The sequence below is a fragment of the Phoenix dactylifera genome, chromosome 3, assembly GCF_051530095.1.
Source record: "Phoenix dactylifera cultivar Ajwa chromosome 3, Ajwa_hap1_PhDact_Kaust_v1.1, whole genome shotgun sequence".
NCBI lineage: Eukaryota > Viridiplantae > Streptophyta > Magnoliopsida > Arecales > Arecaceae > Phoenix > Phoenix dactylifera.
Window position 1 is genome coordinate 9,045,064 of NC_143192.1, and position 14,256 is coordinate 9,059,319.

At 35.1% G+C, this 14,256-nt stretch overlaps 1 protein-coding gene across 6 annotated transcripts in view; it reads right to left on the reverse strand.

The window, feature by feature from the left end:
- Positions 1-14,256, reverse strand: part of SDE5 (silencing defective 5) — a 39,408-nt gene that overhangs the window by 3,445 nt on the left and 21,707 nt on the right. For 5 of the 6 annotated variants that reach the window (XM_039123744.2, XM_088717683.1, XM_039123747.2 and 2 more), the window contains 7 exons: positions 11,500-11,570; positions 11,078-11,310; positions 5,194-5,276; positions 4,985-5,041; positions 4,234-4,301; positions 4,012-4,121; positions 3,835-3,905 (listed from right to left, as the gene is read on the reverse strand). In XM_039123744.2, coding sequence (XP_038979672.2) covers positions 3,835-3,905; positions 4,012-4,121; positions 4,234-4,301; positions 4,985-5,041; positions 5,194-5,276; positions 11,078-11,310; positions 11,500-11,570 — 693 coding nt within the window. The remainder of the gene's footprint in view (positions 1-3,834; positions 3,906-4,011; positions 4,122-4,233; positions 4,302-4,984; positions 5,042-5,193; positions 5,277-11,077; positions 11,311-11,499; positions 11,571-14,256) is intronic. The other variant, XM_039123748.2, reaches the window with a different exon arrangement.

The window sequence follows — 14,256 nt, forward strand, 5'->3', positions numbered from 1 at the left end:
TATCGAGGAGGTAGATCTCGATTTCTACATCAATTCTGCCTTCTGTCGCTTTGCCGAATTCTTATCGAATAAAAAGCTACGCCTGGTCAAAATCTCATCTAAATAGAAAACTTTCGGTTTAACCAGCCCATTTTGGGGTCTAAACGGTGGAATTTTATCCCAATTTAACGTTCTAGTTGTAGATCTCGAAAAGATACCTAATTTCAAAACAAAAATCATCTCAATCGGACATTATATGACCAAGTTATAGCCTCCAGAAGTTTAGCCTGCGACTTGGCTTCCCGATGTGGCGAATCTTGCTCCTGAACCCTGTCTAGCCCTAGTCGTAGTGGCCAAAGTGGTCCACATCGAATCTAGTGATCCTTCTGGATCCTCATAGTGGCCAAAATGGTCCACATCGAGTCTAGTCATCATACTGAATACTCGTAGTGGCCAAAGTCGTCCACATCGAGTCCGGTGATCCTCCTAAATCATAAGGTATAGAACAATAACTAAAAGCTGCAAGAAAATGATTTCATGTCCTCATAACCACCTAATATTAATAGGAGATTAGCCACAATTAATGCTACACACTGAAGGAAATGTAGTTAGATTTCATCATAACTTCTCGCGTCGCTTCTGTTATAATAGAACACCCATCAAGGATCAATTTTGTAGCAAACATTTTGAAAAGCATCTCTTTGACATGTTTTGCATGACTAATGTCGAATAAGCACTTTCCCATACACAGCATGGGAAAAGATGGGCAACACAGAGCATTAATCAATTTTTAGGTGCAAGTATACAAGGCTAGTTTTTGTTTTGGCTTTCAGCTTTAATTAGAATTAAGTAAAATGGGGATTAGGTAAGAATTTGAATTTGAACATGAGCTATTTACCTGTCCAAGCTAGATTGGGAGGATTATAATGCAGCATGGATCTAAAATTATAAAGTCTAACTTCAAACACGGATAACATAATGGGTTTGAGTTGGGTTTAAATTGGTTTGAATTTGGGTCAAATCACAGAACCTCTAGATGGAGAAAAAAAAGAAACGAACTGCTCCGATGAAGCAAAAGATCATAATCGATTTAAAAAATATAATAATGGCTTAGCTAACAATAATCCAAAAACTAGTTTTCTAGCCTATCTTGGAGAATCAAAAAGACCAAAGGCCCCAATTTGACTTATGCTTGCTTGAGATGCACTTTAATGTATCCTAGCAGCCACTCTTGTGAAAACTAATTTCAGTATCTATAAGGACCTGATAACAAGAAATCTTTAATTATCTTGAGGCATAAACAAGTTTCAAGGTAAATTATGATGCAAGTACATGAAGCGATGGTCATCTAGCAGTTGTACACAAAAGTTGTTTAACGTAAAATACCTAATGCACATAAATAAGGTGATTGATGACAATGATAGAGGACTAAGATTATAGCGAGCAATTTGTTCAGTATAGTTATCATGTGTATAGTTTAAAGCAACGTATGTTGTCCCGATACCGGGCCCCATACCGGTGCAACCCTATCATTGTATCAGTATGCCCAGTACGGAGACCGGTTTGGCATACCAAGGATCGGTACACCCTCCATACCATGTACTGGTACCGAACCGGTACAATATAGTATGCCCCATACTGTCTGGTTCAGTACGGTATAGTGTACCATACTTCAAAGTCAAGCTAGCGAGCAAGTCAAAGGACTAAGATAATTAGAAGAAGATGGCAATGAGACATCTAACAAAGATACTTCATGTGGGAACCAAATTAAGCATCATTGGACCATTTCCAAGCAACAAATTGAGCAGGTCGCGGGTATATAATAAGGATGCTTGAATCCATAAAGGAATAATGGGACCCAAACAATAGATTTTGTCAACTAAAAAACCAAAATTGGAAGCTTAGAAGTGATGGGAAGACAGAAAGGATTATGAATCACCCAGTAAAGGAAATTCAATAAACATTATGTTATACAACATGAAGCAAGATAATCTCAAATTTAATTCCCAATTAGCCACAGGAGATCAAACTTCAGATTTTTTGGAATGACAAACCAAATATCTAAGATTGACAGAATCTGCATGGGCAAAATCCAGCACCTCACCGGCTTCAATCAAGAAACAAAGAGCATCTTACCACCAATCATACATTTTTGGCATCTGATCAACAACAGGAGACTGATACTTTCTTCATTCTTTCTAAATAGAAGCCAACTTATTGTTTGTACTAGTGTATAGATATGTATCAAACAAACAACTTAAGTTTTTAACATATATAGATTTCTAGATTCTCAAATTATTCTAAATTTCCGTGCAAATGGCTGTTAGGGTATATGTGATGCAGTATGGAGTGCAGCCAGCAAGTAATTTGACCAGCTAGACCATGACAAGTTTTGCAAGAAGACTTCCGAGATTTTCACCGGATTTTCCTATAAATTTTCCATTGGAGTCAATATCAAAATTTAGTTAGGTTTCTATATACGTGGTTGAATAATTCTAGCATGTTTCCTTATTATTGAGTCCTATTTCAAGTATGATTTTCTACCGGGTTTAATGCTCAAATTATGGATAGAGGTCATGTCCTATATAAGCTTCTCATACATTGTATGAAGGTGGCCCTTTTAGATATTAATTAAATTTTTCATAAAGAACTTCCTTCACCAAACGAAGGGTTCTTCAATCCAATTTGCTTCAATTTTGTGTTAATCTTCAAAGTTTAATCCTAGTGATCAAATCGCTCTTTACCCTTCTCACTATGTGAATATGTAACAACATTTACACATAAACAATGCATTATAGTTGTTTATATGCAATTTTGAGGCCCAACAGATCTCATATCCTAGTATAACTATTGGAAGCAGATTAATATGTGTTATTGTAGTTTCTAATCTTTGGTTTGATGCAACACGGTGCCTTGCTTAACTGTCTAGCCCAACTGAAAATCAAGGCATCAAATACTTAAAATAACAAAAGCCAAAAAGATTAATGGAACTATACTTTAGACCATCTTGAATAGAAATAAGGTTGTTTAAGATAGTCAAGAACAGGTAAATGCAGGTTCCAACCACTATGGTCTGGTTTAGTTGTGTATCATATGACAAATACAAAGTTAGGCTAACATGTAGCAGTATGGTAGGCACACAGGGCAGATAGTGCACACAGCTACGCACCCTCTTTTATGTTTTCTAACAACATTTCCAACACTGCATATATCATCAATATGAGATGGTATAAATTGGCACCTAATTTTTTGTTTATACAACAAACTGACAATTAAAATATTAAAAAGTGATAACAACTATATGAAAGATATGTACTTTCTCATTGACTTTAATTGTAGAATCTATTAGCATTTTTTTAAGAATTATCTGAGGTTCACATGACCTCATGCTTAAGGCAAGGATCTCCGGAACATAGGACCCATGAGCAGCAAAGCATTTCAACATGAGGTATTGTGGAGGCCTTGTCTTAAACACAAAAAGTACCCTATCCCTAAGCTACACTCTACATGGGAGGCATAAACTTTATATTGTGGTTATTTCCAGAACTACAAGTATGGAGATAAAAATATTTTCACATGACATTTTGTGTGTTCGAATTCCAAAACTGAGTAATGCTAAGACATGTCTTTTTACATTAACCATCACAACCTATGCACATTTGTGCACTGACTTTGTGATCCTCATCAAATCAGTGATCAAGTTCGAACCAAACCACACATGCTTCACCTTTTTTATTTTCACATTATTTTTCTCAGATTTTAAACCTTATGGGAAAATTCATGAGCATTATACCTGTCTCACTGATTTTGGATGACATTAAAAAATGGAATACTAATATTTTAAAGAATTCTTACCATTCGTTTCCGTTTCCCTTTTGTGATATCTGCAGCATTGGTACCCACGATAACTTTCAAGTGTCTAAAAGCTGTCGTGAAACAAAAGGACATATGATTATCAAGTCATGCCTAACCTTTACAGAGAAATGAAATACAAAAAACACAAATAGAACTTGCAAGAATATGATCTCTTACATGGAATGTTAGCTAGTGAACGTAGATGTAACTTCAACAAATCTAATGCCTCCTTTGGATGATGATCATGTAGGTCAAGGATAATAACTTTCCCTTGAATGCCAGATTTTCTGCAAATCAAATCAACCCCATAATCATGTGGAATTTCAACATACATTAGAAAATTAGTACAAAAAAATTGAAAAAATATAGAATCAAATCCAGAAAATAATATGCACAAACCTTGTGTCAAGTATCTCCACAGCAGATTTTTCGTCTGCTTCTCGAGCCTTTTGGTTATAGTGTTTTCCCTTGAAATCCAGTAACATTTTTAGGAAATATCTTATTACAAAGTAATTATCACATCAACACAAACCACATATATAGATACATATATACATAAGGTAATAGAAGTTCCTAAAGATGGTTCCTTCTAATGGACAGAACTACTCATGCTTCATCATGTAGTAATGATAGAATTCTGCTATGATGTCCTTTCTAATACACTAAGCATAATATAATGTCTTGTGGAAGAGTTAGTTCTCTTTCAGAGAAAATGTTGGTGAAAAGTAAATAAACAGCAGACACACTATGACATAGTTGTCTTGAAAAAAAAATAAAAAAATAACATGAAGAAAAAATAAAGGGAGTTACAATAAATGCCAAATAAGTGATTGGATATCAATGAGAGTCATTACCTTAGAAAATAAAATGGAAAATAAAAATTTACAGGAACGGTTATTTCCACAAAAACTTAAAACCGTGCAAAACAGTGAAGTAAAGCCAGCTGAAACAGTGTAAGACAATTCAATCAAGAGTAAGTCATGTCCCTTAGAAAATAGAAATGGAAAATAAAAATTTATAGGAATGATTTTTTCTGCAAAAACTTGAAAGCAAAGCAAGCTGAAACAGTGCAAGACAATACAATCGAGAATAAGAAACATTTACTGGCTATGTTTAATTTAAATCATCCCATCATAAGTGTGAAACTTACTTCCTCTAGAAGGTAGTTGGCTTTCTTGCGGTCACCCTTGGTAAACGCATCTACAGCCTGTGAAACTCACAAATCATATCTTGGATCGTGAATTTTCTAGAAACACTGTAAGTTACGGACAAACAGGTCCATTCATATGAACAGAGTAATACAAGCAAGCTATAATGTAATTTGTAAAGTTCTTCCAAGTAATGGCATGGACCCCTTACAGCTTCATAATATTGCTTCATTGCATCCCAGTGCTGTTTTGTAGCTCTCCGAAGGAACTGGTAGTCATCCTCCTCATCTACAACTAGATAGAACAAGCAGATAAAATGAAGTTTTAAATACATTTCCTCTCTCTCTCTCTCTCTCTCTCTCTCTCTCTCTCTCTCTCCTCACACAACAACAACAAACAACAGCAATAACAAGAAGAAGAAGAAGAAGTTTGACATACTTTACTATTAAAGGTAATAAAATAACAAGTATATAGGCATAGTTGGACACATGATCATGCAACAAAGCACATGCACATCCAGAATTTATGGTTTCAGTTCCATGCAAAACCAGTCAATACCCTTGATATACATCCATCGTTTACCAAAATGAAACAAAACTGGAACTTAAAACTCAAATCACATAGTTGCAAATATTAATTATACAAGTTTGATATCATTCAAAATGCACATTTCACTCTGTCACTATTGTACTGCAAGGAGCCAATCCGTCAAAAGCAATCTATACAACATGTATTTTGTCAATGCACATGATACAGGTTCCAAGATCAGAACAAGCTGAAGAGTGTCCAAGGTTGTCTCACCAGATTTCCCTTTTTTCCTTCTCGTATTAAAAAGTTCATTAATAAGTGGAGTGGATCCTTCAGCACGCATTAAAGTTAAAATATAAAAGAGATATTGCTTAAATCATTATAATGCTTTTAATATCATCTAAAGTCTATCTAAGATCAATCATGTATTCACATATTCTAAATTTAATCCAAAGAAGCTTCTAAGTTGCAGTGCTCCAAAATCTAAATAACCTCCCAACCAACAAATTTATCATTTCTTTACAAGTTCTTACTTTAGTAAATATAATCTTCTAGCTAGGGTGCTGTACTCACTCCAGAAAAGATTCAAATTTCGAGGATCAGTACCATAACGTGGCCAGATGATATGTCCTATTCTCGACACAGGGGCTATATGCCTCAGCACAAATTATAAAAGGGGTGTACTAAGGGGTACAGAGTTATTATGCCTCAAGACATTCTGGGTACCTGTCCCTAGTCAATACAGAGCTGGTATGAGATAATTTTTTAAATCATTGGTTCAAATTTTTGTCGAACTCCCAGACCATATCCAAAATGTGCCCAATAGCGAACCCCTCAACCCCCAGGCAAAAAAAAGAAAAGATAAAAAACTAAAAAGTAAGCACTCACCATGTTTTTTTTGTAAAAATCAACAATAATTAAATCTCTTATCATAATCAGATTCATCACATATATTGAGGTTCTTTTGAAACTCGACTGTTTTCATCTAGGCTCAAGCCCGTTGTGAAAATAATTTGCAAATAAAGATTATCTGCTACATTAATCATCATGTTATCATTTTATTAGACCTATATCTGTACTATGAGATCACAACAATAAAATGAGCATTTTTATTATTATTTCATCATGTGTAGTAAAACTATTATTTTATTAGACCTATATCTGTGCTTTGGCATCATTTTTTAAAGGAATTTTCACCAATCTCACACCTGCTACGAATCTAGGCAACTCAAATTCTTGCTAAATTCATCATCAGGAAGTTAGATTCACTCCTTTGAACATGCTCCAACTTACGGATTTCCAATTTCCATCCAAAGTTGGAACTTTCATACTTTTGTTCTCTTCTAAATTTGATCTAAAAATTCAAAATCACATCACAAGTTCCTCTATTGTCCTTTGCATACGATCTCAAACCTCGATGATATAGATACAAAATCAATAATGAAACAGTTAAATAAACATCAAAACAATTAAAAAATGATCAACAATGTTTAAAAGGAGTAGAAACCATATAACAAAAGTTTTGAAGATACCCCACTTATGTATGTAGTTGATCTGATGATACAAATTGCATGATACAATTTTTTGATTCTCTTTTTGGTCAGAAGCATTTGAATCAGTTGAATTTTGGTTTGAGTGTGCTTTAAGATGTCTAGATGATGATACCGTGAATTATAAATTTATATGGCCCATAAAATATTTTTTCACAATAGCTCTGCTAGTAATCTCCTTTTGTTACACAAGATGCATAGGTAAGAAACCTCAAAAAAACATCAGTTTTACTTTTAGGTAGTTCAAAAGTCTTTGATAATGATCAATGGTGTCAAGTATCAACTATCAAGCCTCAATTTCAAATGCCCATCGCACTAAAAGGATACTACCTCAGTACCTCTACTCTATCACCATAACTTTTTTATACATTATTACAGATATCCCCAAATCTCAACAATTTTTTTAAAATAGTTTCGCAAACTTTGGAAGGTTTTAGCAAAGGAAAATGTTTCTAGACAAGCATCATATGAAATGTGTCAAAACTAAAACCTTAAAACTTGACATGAAGTGAAAGCAATTTTCTAAAACAAATTTTGTTTTAGATTTCACGGAATTTCTCTATGTAAGAAATTTTCTTCTTTGGTTGGTTATATAAGAAATTCTGTTAATATAATATAATTTTTATAACCTTTAGGATCCTATCATGGTAAAACATAATTTGAAATTGTTAGGTAGGAGGAAAAAACATAAAAATTAACAGAGGCATAAAGTACAATGAAATAATTTAAACAAGCAAGGAATATGAGGGCGTGAATGTAAGCATGTTAGCTTTTTAGCAAACTTTTTCAATTGAATCTATATTACATGAAGGTTGAACACAGATTAACTTCAAGAAAAAAGATAAATAATAAATTTGTCTTATGTTAAGAAGGACAATGTCAAGACAATTTTCTTATACAGATATTAGATGAAAATATTTGAAAGATGATAGTGAAAATGAATCAGTTTTGGTTCCTGCGAAGAATATTTACAATACAAAGAAGATTCAGTTAGTGCTGAATAAGAAAGAATCCACAACGGATATACCGGTTAAGAGCATACAAACAGATACTAGAACTAGTGTGAGGGTTTCATTGGTCAATAATAATGAGCTGCACTTACTAATTACAGTATGCACACAAATGGGACAACATAAAGTCACTAATTATACATCAACGGTTGACTCCTATTGAAGATGAGGTAGATATATAAGTTAATTTTGGATTATGTGTCATCGTTAATATGGACCGAACAGACTTCAATCTAACTATAAAGTAGTTTGCACTTTACAGTATAAGTGATTAAGAATAGATTGAACCAAAACAAATTATAGATTATGAAGAAAAAGCTTTAAATAAAAACTCTTGTTCAAAGATATCCTAAAGCTATCTTCTTTTATAACTTATCCCTATAAAATGGAAAGATGGAAGGACAGATGAGTATACATCCATTATTAACTAAGCACAGAGAAAGAAGAGGAAACACACTTTTTGGTGTTTTATGATTTTTACATGCTGCTCCTTTTTATGGATAACAATAATGAAAGTAAATATAGAGTCAAAAAGACCGTGCAATAACCGGGAAAGATTTAACATGCACAATCAGTCAGAGGGACACTAGTAAAAACAAATTGATGGAAAACCAATTATAACAGTAAAATTGGGTGTAACAAAAGCTGAAAATAATTTGGAAAAAATGCTTTCTTAAAGAGGATACGGCAGAGAACTTTACAATGACCACTACAAATCAATAAAGAAACAAAATACACAAAGATAGATGATTTATTAACACCGGAAGTTAGATGCGGATGCTTGTATTGGTGTCTGATTAGGCAAGAAGTAAAAAAGAGAGATATGGGGGACGCAAAGGGAAAAATTGATCAATTAAAGTATATCTATCACACATTTAACAAGTAGTCTTTACGTGAAATATAAGTTTCTGCTCATAATCCAAAATTCTCTTAAGCATATGAGATGCATGATATTATGTTTTTTTCCTTTCAACCTCCTCTGTTCAAACTTAAAAAACAAAAGAACACACTTGTAAGATTATTATGATAGGCCCTACTCAGTGTTGGAAGAGTCCACATCTCCACCAACCTTTAAAATCTGCAATCAAATGCATCCAAATTGTCAGATGCTATCCAGCTAACCAATACATGTTTGACACAGATTTTTCAAGCTGGACAGAACCCTGGAAAACTGGTTAACCCTATTTAGATGACACAAACTTAGAAATAATAAGGGACCAGAATAAGTTATCTATATATAGTGTATGAAAAATTCAAGAATTACCAGTCACGTGCAGAGTTATATTAGAAATTATCTCATAGAAACTGCAAAATTATTCTTTAGTTATCTCACCCAGTAAGTCACTATGTTATTCTCCAAGTACGTCTTCAGGAATCATGTTTGCAACTGAGAGACATGCACATGCACACACAGATATGTTTGCATCTGTGTTGACCACAAGCTGAAGTTTAAAATATATATATATATTACAATGGTTCCAACATTATCCAATAAAGAGAATGAAGTACTAATGCTATTTCTTTGTCACATAGACCGGTTGACAAGAAAATACACCAACTAGGCAACAGTACATATCCTGGTTTCTTTTAGACCCATGACCTTAAAGTAAACAATGCTTCCTTTCTGGAGTTTTGGAATAAATAATTAACCAAATTTATAGGACTAAAGAATATATAGGCCAATGGTCTAAGAGGTTCTATCCTCAACATTTTTATGCTTGTCAGGGCTTGACCTTATGCTTTTCCTTGCTCCAGTGTTAAGAGCAGTCCATTTCAAGGAAACTAATGAACTCAAAAAAATCCATGATGTTCACATTTCTAAAGGAGCATAATGGCAATGATGATGCTGACACTGTTGGAATTAAGCACCTTTTATGTTTGTCTTTTTATTCTCAAGGTGTTCCATACACTATCCTTATTTTGATGTTAAAAGTTTGAATTAATAATTAAAGTATCACTCCAAAATCCAGTTTCAATTATGTTTTTAGTAATCATGTGTACACTTTAAATAAAATAAAGTATTCAATTCATTCCTACATCTTACTCTAAAGCAATCAAAAGTATCCTAGAATGGAAAAAGAGAAAAAGTTTCCCTAGCATCTTAGTCGGCCGGCTACAGAACTTTCCACGGAGAAGTATATCTTTCCCTTCTACTATATAACAAACACTCAACACGACAGATGGTACCATGCTAACCTGACAACACCTGACACTTCACTCCTTGCTTTTAAACATGACATGATTAATAACAGCCAACCAATGATTGCACCATATAAATCTCATTTTATGTCCTAGTGCCTCTAGCCTGAGTTTAGCATAAAAGCTTCACCTAAGAAGGAAAAATAGTATAAGCCATTAACCATGGTTTACCAAACCATGCCGAACCAGCCCTATAAAATGAAACATCATTGGTTCGCTTAAATCCCCCTCCCCTAGCGACTCGCGATTCATTTTCTGCCCCCCCCCCCCCCCCCTCGGGGTAAGTCCTCCCACCCTCTCCCTCTGCCTCTATCTCTCTTGTATGCTCGCTCAAGTTAGGATTAGGGTTTTCTTTGCCCTCCCCCTTCCTCCCTCCCTTTCTCTTTCTCGCTCCCTCGGGATCAGGTTAGGATCAAGATTTCCCTTGTCCTCCCCTTCGTCCCTCCCTGTCCCTCTCTTTCTCTTCCTCTCTTCTTTTTTCCCTCTTTCCCTCCCTCTTCGGCTCTCCCTATGTCGGTATGGCCAGGAATGGCACGGTACAGATGTGTCGAACTAGTCCTCGATCGGTAATCCGTCCGGTATCGGCTAGGAGGACCTTGCCACGAAGGCCCTATAAACTAACTGAAGTTCATTTGTAAGAGAAAATTTACTTGACCAATTTTATTTTGCAATAATTGAGAATTTTAACTTGTTACACTAATTTAAAAAATATTCTAAAGACTGTGCATACAATTAACAACACAAATTTGATTTCCAATATTATGATATACGAAGGTGAGAATAAAATATAATTTTTAAAAGTACGCACCATCTTTGTTGTCAAGTTTCACCTTTGGATCTTCTATCTTAGTTGACAAAGAAAGGTCCTCTAGAGGTTTCGTAACTGGCTTTTGTCCAACAACTCTAGTTCTATTTGACCCCCATTCTAGGCGTTTTGGTTTTGGTTCCTCCAATCTTTCAGGAGCATTAAACAATGATTGTAGCACTTCCCTTGACAAGCTAGATCTCTTTTTGTCCAGGCAAGATGATTCTATAATGTTGCTGCACAAAAAGGTCAACCTACCATTAAGCAAACATAAACATGTATTTGACTCTATTGAAAAAACAACTAAGCAAGGTCTTTAATCATCACAGGAATAGCATCAGCATATATAATCAGCAGTTTTGTATATTCTTAGAAAAGATATAGGCAATATCATATGCCCTCAAAATTTTAGTCAACAAACATACCTTTGAGTAGAAGATTTCAGATAATTTTCCTCAGAAAGAGAAGTTTCCCACTTTGAACATCCACCTGTCGACTACAGAACAAACCATGTCAACTGACTAAATTATAACAAAAAATAAAGCAACATAATTTAGCATACTAGCTATCTTAAGCCTGTTACTACAAAAGAAGGAAATTTAATGGAAGTACAAAAGAAAGTGCATTGCTCAACAATGAAGCAAAGATCTAATGTAAGACAAATACACGAAGTCCAAAGTTTTGAATTGGAAATGTAGTGACTCAATAGTAATGAGAAAATGAAAATTGCCAAGAATGAAAAAAAGAGAAGCATCGCTCGACAGCAAGACAGCTACAAAATTTTCAATCTGTTGTTTAATAAATTCTACTTAATGGACTGCTCAAAATATAAGCTAGGTTACTGTTCTCTTCCTTACAACAAAAAAAGTTCTTAAACTGTGGCAATTAAAGGAAGAGAGTTTGACCGAAGTATAACAAGGTTAATTGTGACAAAAAGAGTATATACAGTTGTAGATTGTAGTTCTGATCTAACTGACTGCAGATAATCACATAAAATCCAGATCCGTCAATTATCAGACCCCCCAAATCCATGCTCACATTGGTCACATCAAGGTCCAGTCCAAGTCCAATAATTGTTGCATACTTTAATTTAAACCTTAGTTACTATGATAAGTCTAAATTTAATACCAAAAGCATCTTTGCATTTTCTTTTATTCACATATGCTGCCCCCTTCCCCTGCTCAAAACCTTTCTCTTCTCCTCATCTTCTGCCCTTCCCACCATTGTCTACCGTACTGCCCTAAACCTCTCAGTTCAAGGTGTACCAAACTGTTTCGGTATGAAACCAAGACGGTATGACCACATGGTTTGAAATAGGTGCCAATCTAGCTTGAACCGACCCTAACAGAGTAGAACCACCTAGTTATACTCCGTTTAGGGCACTTCAAGCGGTTAGCTGCTTTTCAACCCTAATAACAAGTGGGGAGGTGCAAAAGGCCTCCTGTGCCTTCTTAGCCCTCCCAACTTTTCTTTGTTTTCACTAAAAAAGGCCTAGATAAAGTGATATCAACCCAGATTTCATTTGAAATCCCACCAGAATCAGGTAAATCTCCCTCTCCTCTTCCTTTTTTCATCTATTTTTTTGTTTGGAGCAAGCTCCGCCGTACCGGTACCGGTCGGCGTACCAGTGGCGTCCCAGACCGGTACGAAATCGGTCCCTTATCGGTCCGTACCGGTCGCGTACCGGTCCGAACCGGTCCCGTACCGGTCCGAACCGGTCCCGTACCGGTCCGAACCGGTCCCGTACCGGTTCTTCAACAATAAATTACCGGTACTTGATTTCATGCTGATTCGGTACTGGCCCGTACCGGCCGGTACGGACTGGTACGGCAGACCATGGTTTGGAGATTGAGAATAGGGCAAATATGGGAAAAATAAGTGGAGGCATGAATTCATTATATGTTATAATCGAAAAATGAACTACGCAGATCCAAAGAAATCATGATTTTTTATTAAGCATATAATTTTGTAGATTAAAATATATTTTTGGATTAAAAATAATAAGAAATAAAATATTGATCCAAAACTATAAAATTGGAAGCATCTTTTGGGGTATGCATACTAGTTGCTACCTTAATTTGGTCGCAATTTATTTAAATTTGAGCTATACAAACCTAAGCCAAACGTAAATAAATTCTAAAAAAATAAATGGTGATTAGTGCATACCCATGAGCTGAAAAATATATGTAGCACCCATGGTAAGTTGCTACATTCATCCAAATTAAAATTAATTTTCTAAATAACTTCACAAATCCCCTCCCCATCCTTTGCCCTAGTCATTCAACTCGTAAGAAAAATTGAACATGTAAAAGGTTAAACGCCATGATGCTTAATTGTTTAGTTTTTTAGTTGATTACTTTTTTTAGTTTATAGAATATTTCACTTCTTAAAAAATAATATTTTTGTTTGTTATATTTCTATTATTGTTGAAAATTTGGTCTGTTATATTCTGTCTTCAACTCTGAATTTGTTTAATGTTATATGAAGTACTAAGGTTTATTGGTATATTTTTTTAATTTGTTTGATCTGTATACAAAAAAAAAATAATCAGCTTTACCCGACCCCGATCCATCCAAACCACCCTATATAACTCGCCCCGTTCAGAGGCAAGTACCGGATGGGTAATGGTCTACCTGACCCATTCCCGATCCGTTGTCGTCCCTATTTCACAGACTAAAGCATTAAGGAGGGCTCCCACAGCTTTGGCGAGAAGGCAACCATGGGAAGCAAAAATAGCATGAATCCAAGTATTTTTATACACCAGTTATAACTGGTCTGATGTTTTGTAATAAGTAGTGTCTAATATGAAATTTGTTTAATTGCATTTGTAGCCGACTGGTAGTTCCTTCGAGCAATCATCCAAAATCTTAAGAAGATTGGTGGTCTGGACCCTCTCACAAATAGTCACCTCCAGTAGCTGTGAGCATACCTGGTCTACCTTCGCTTTGATGTTGTAGCAAATCAAGGAACTACATCACACAGAAGCGCTTAATGACCTGGTATATATCCATTATAATCTAAGGCTCAAATTGAAGTGTGTTGAAGATTGAGCTGAAGTATGATGATCAACTTCATAATGATTTCGTATATGATGAGGAAGATGTGATGATTGGTTGGCTTGAGGGCTAGCAATAGTATCACAAGTTTGATGAGCTAGGACCGACTCCTCGATTGGTCAATTT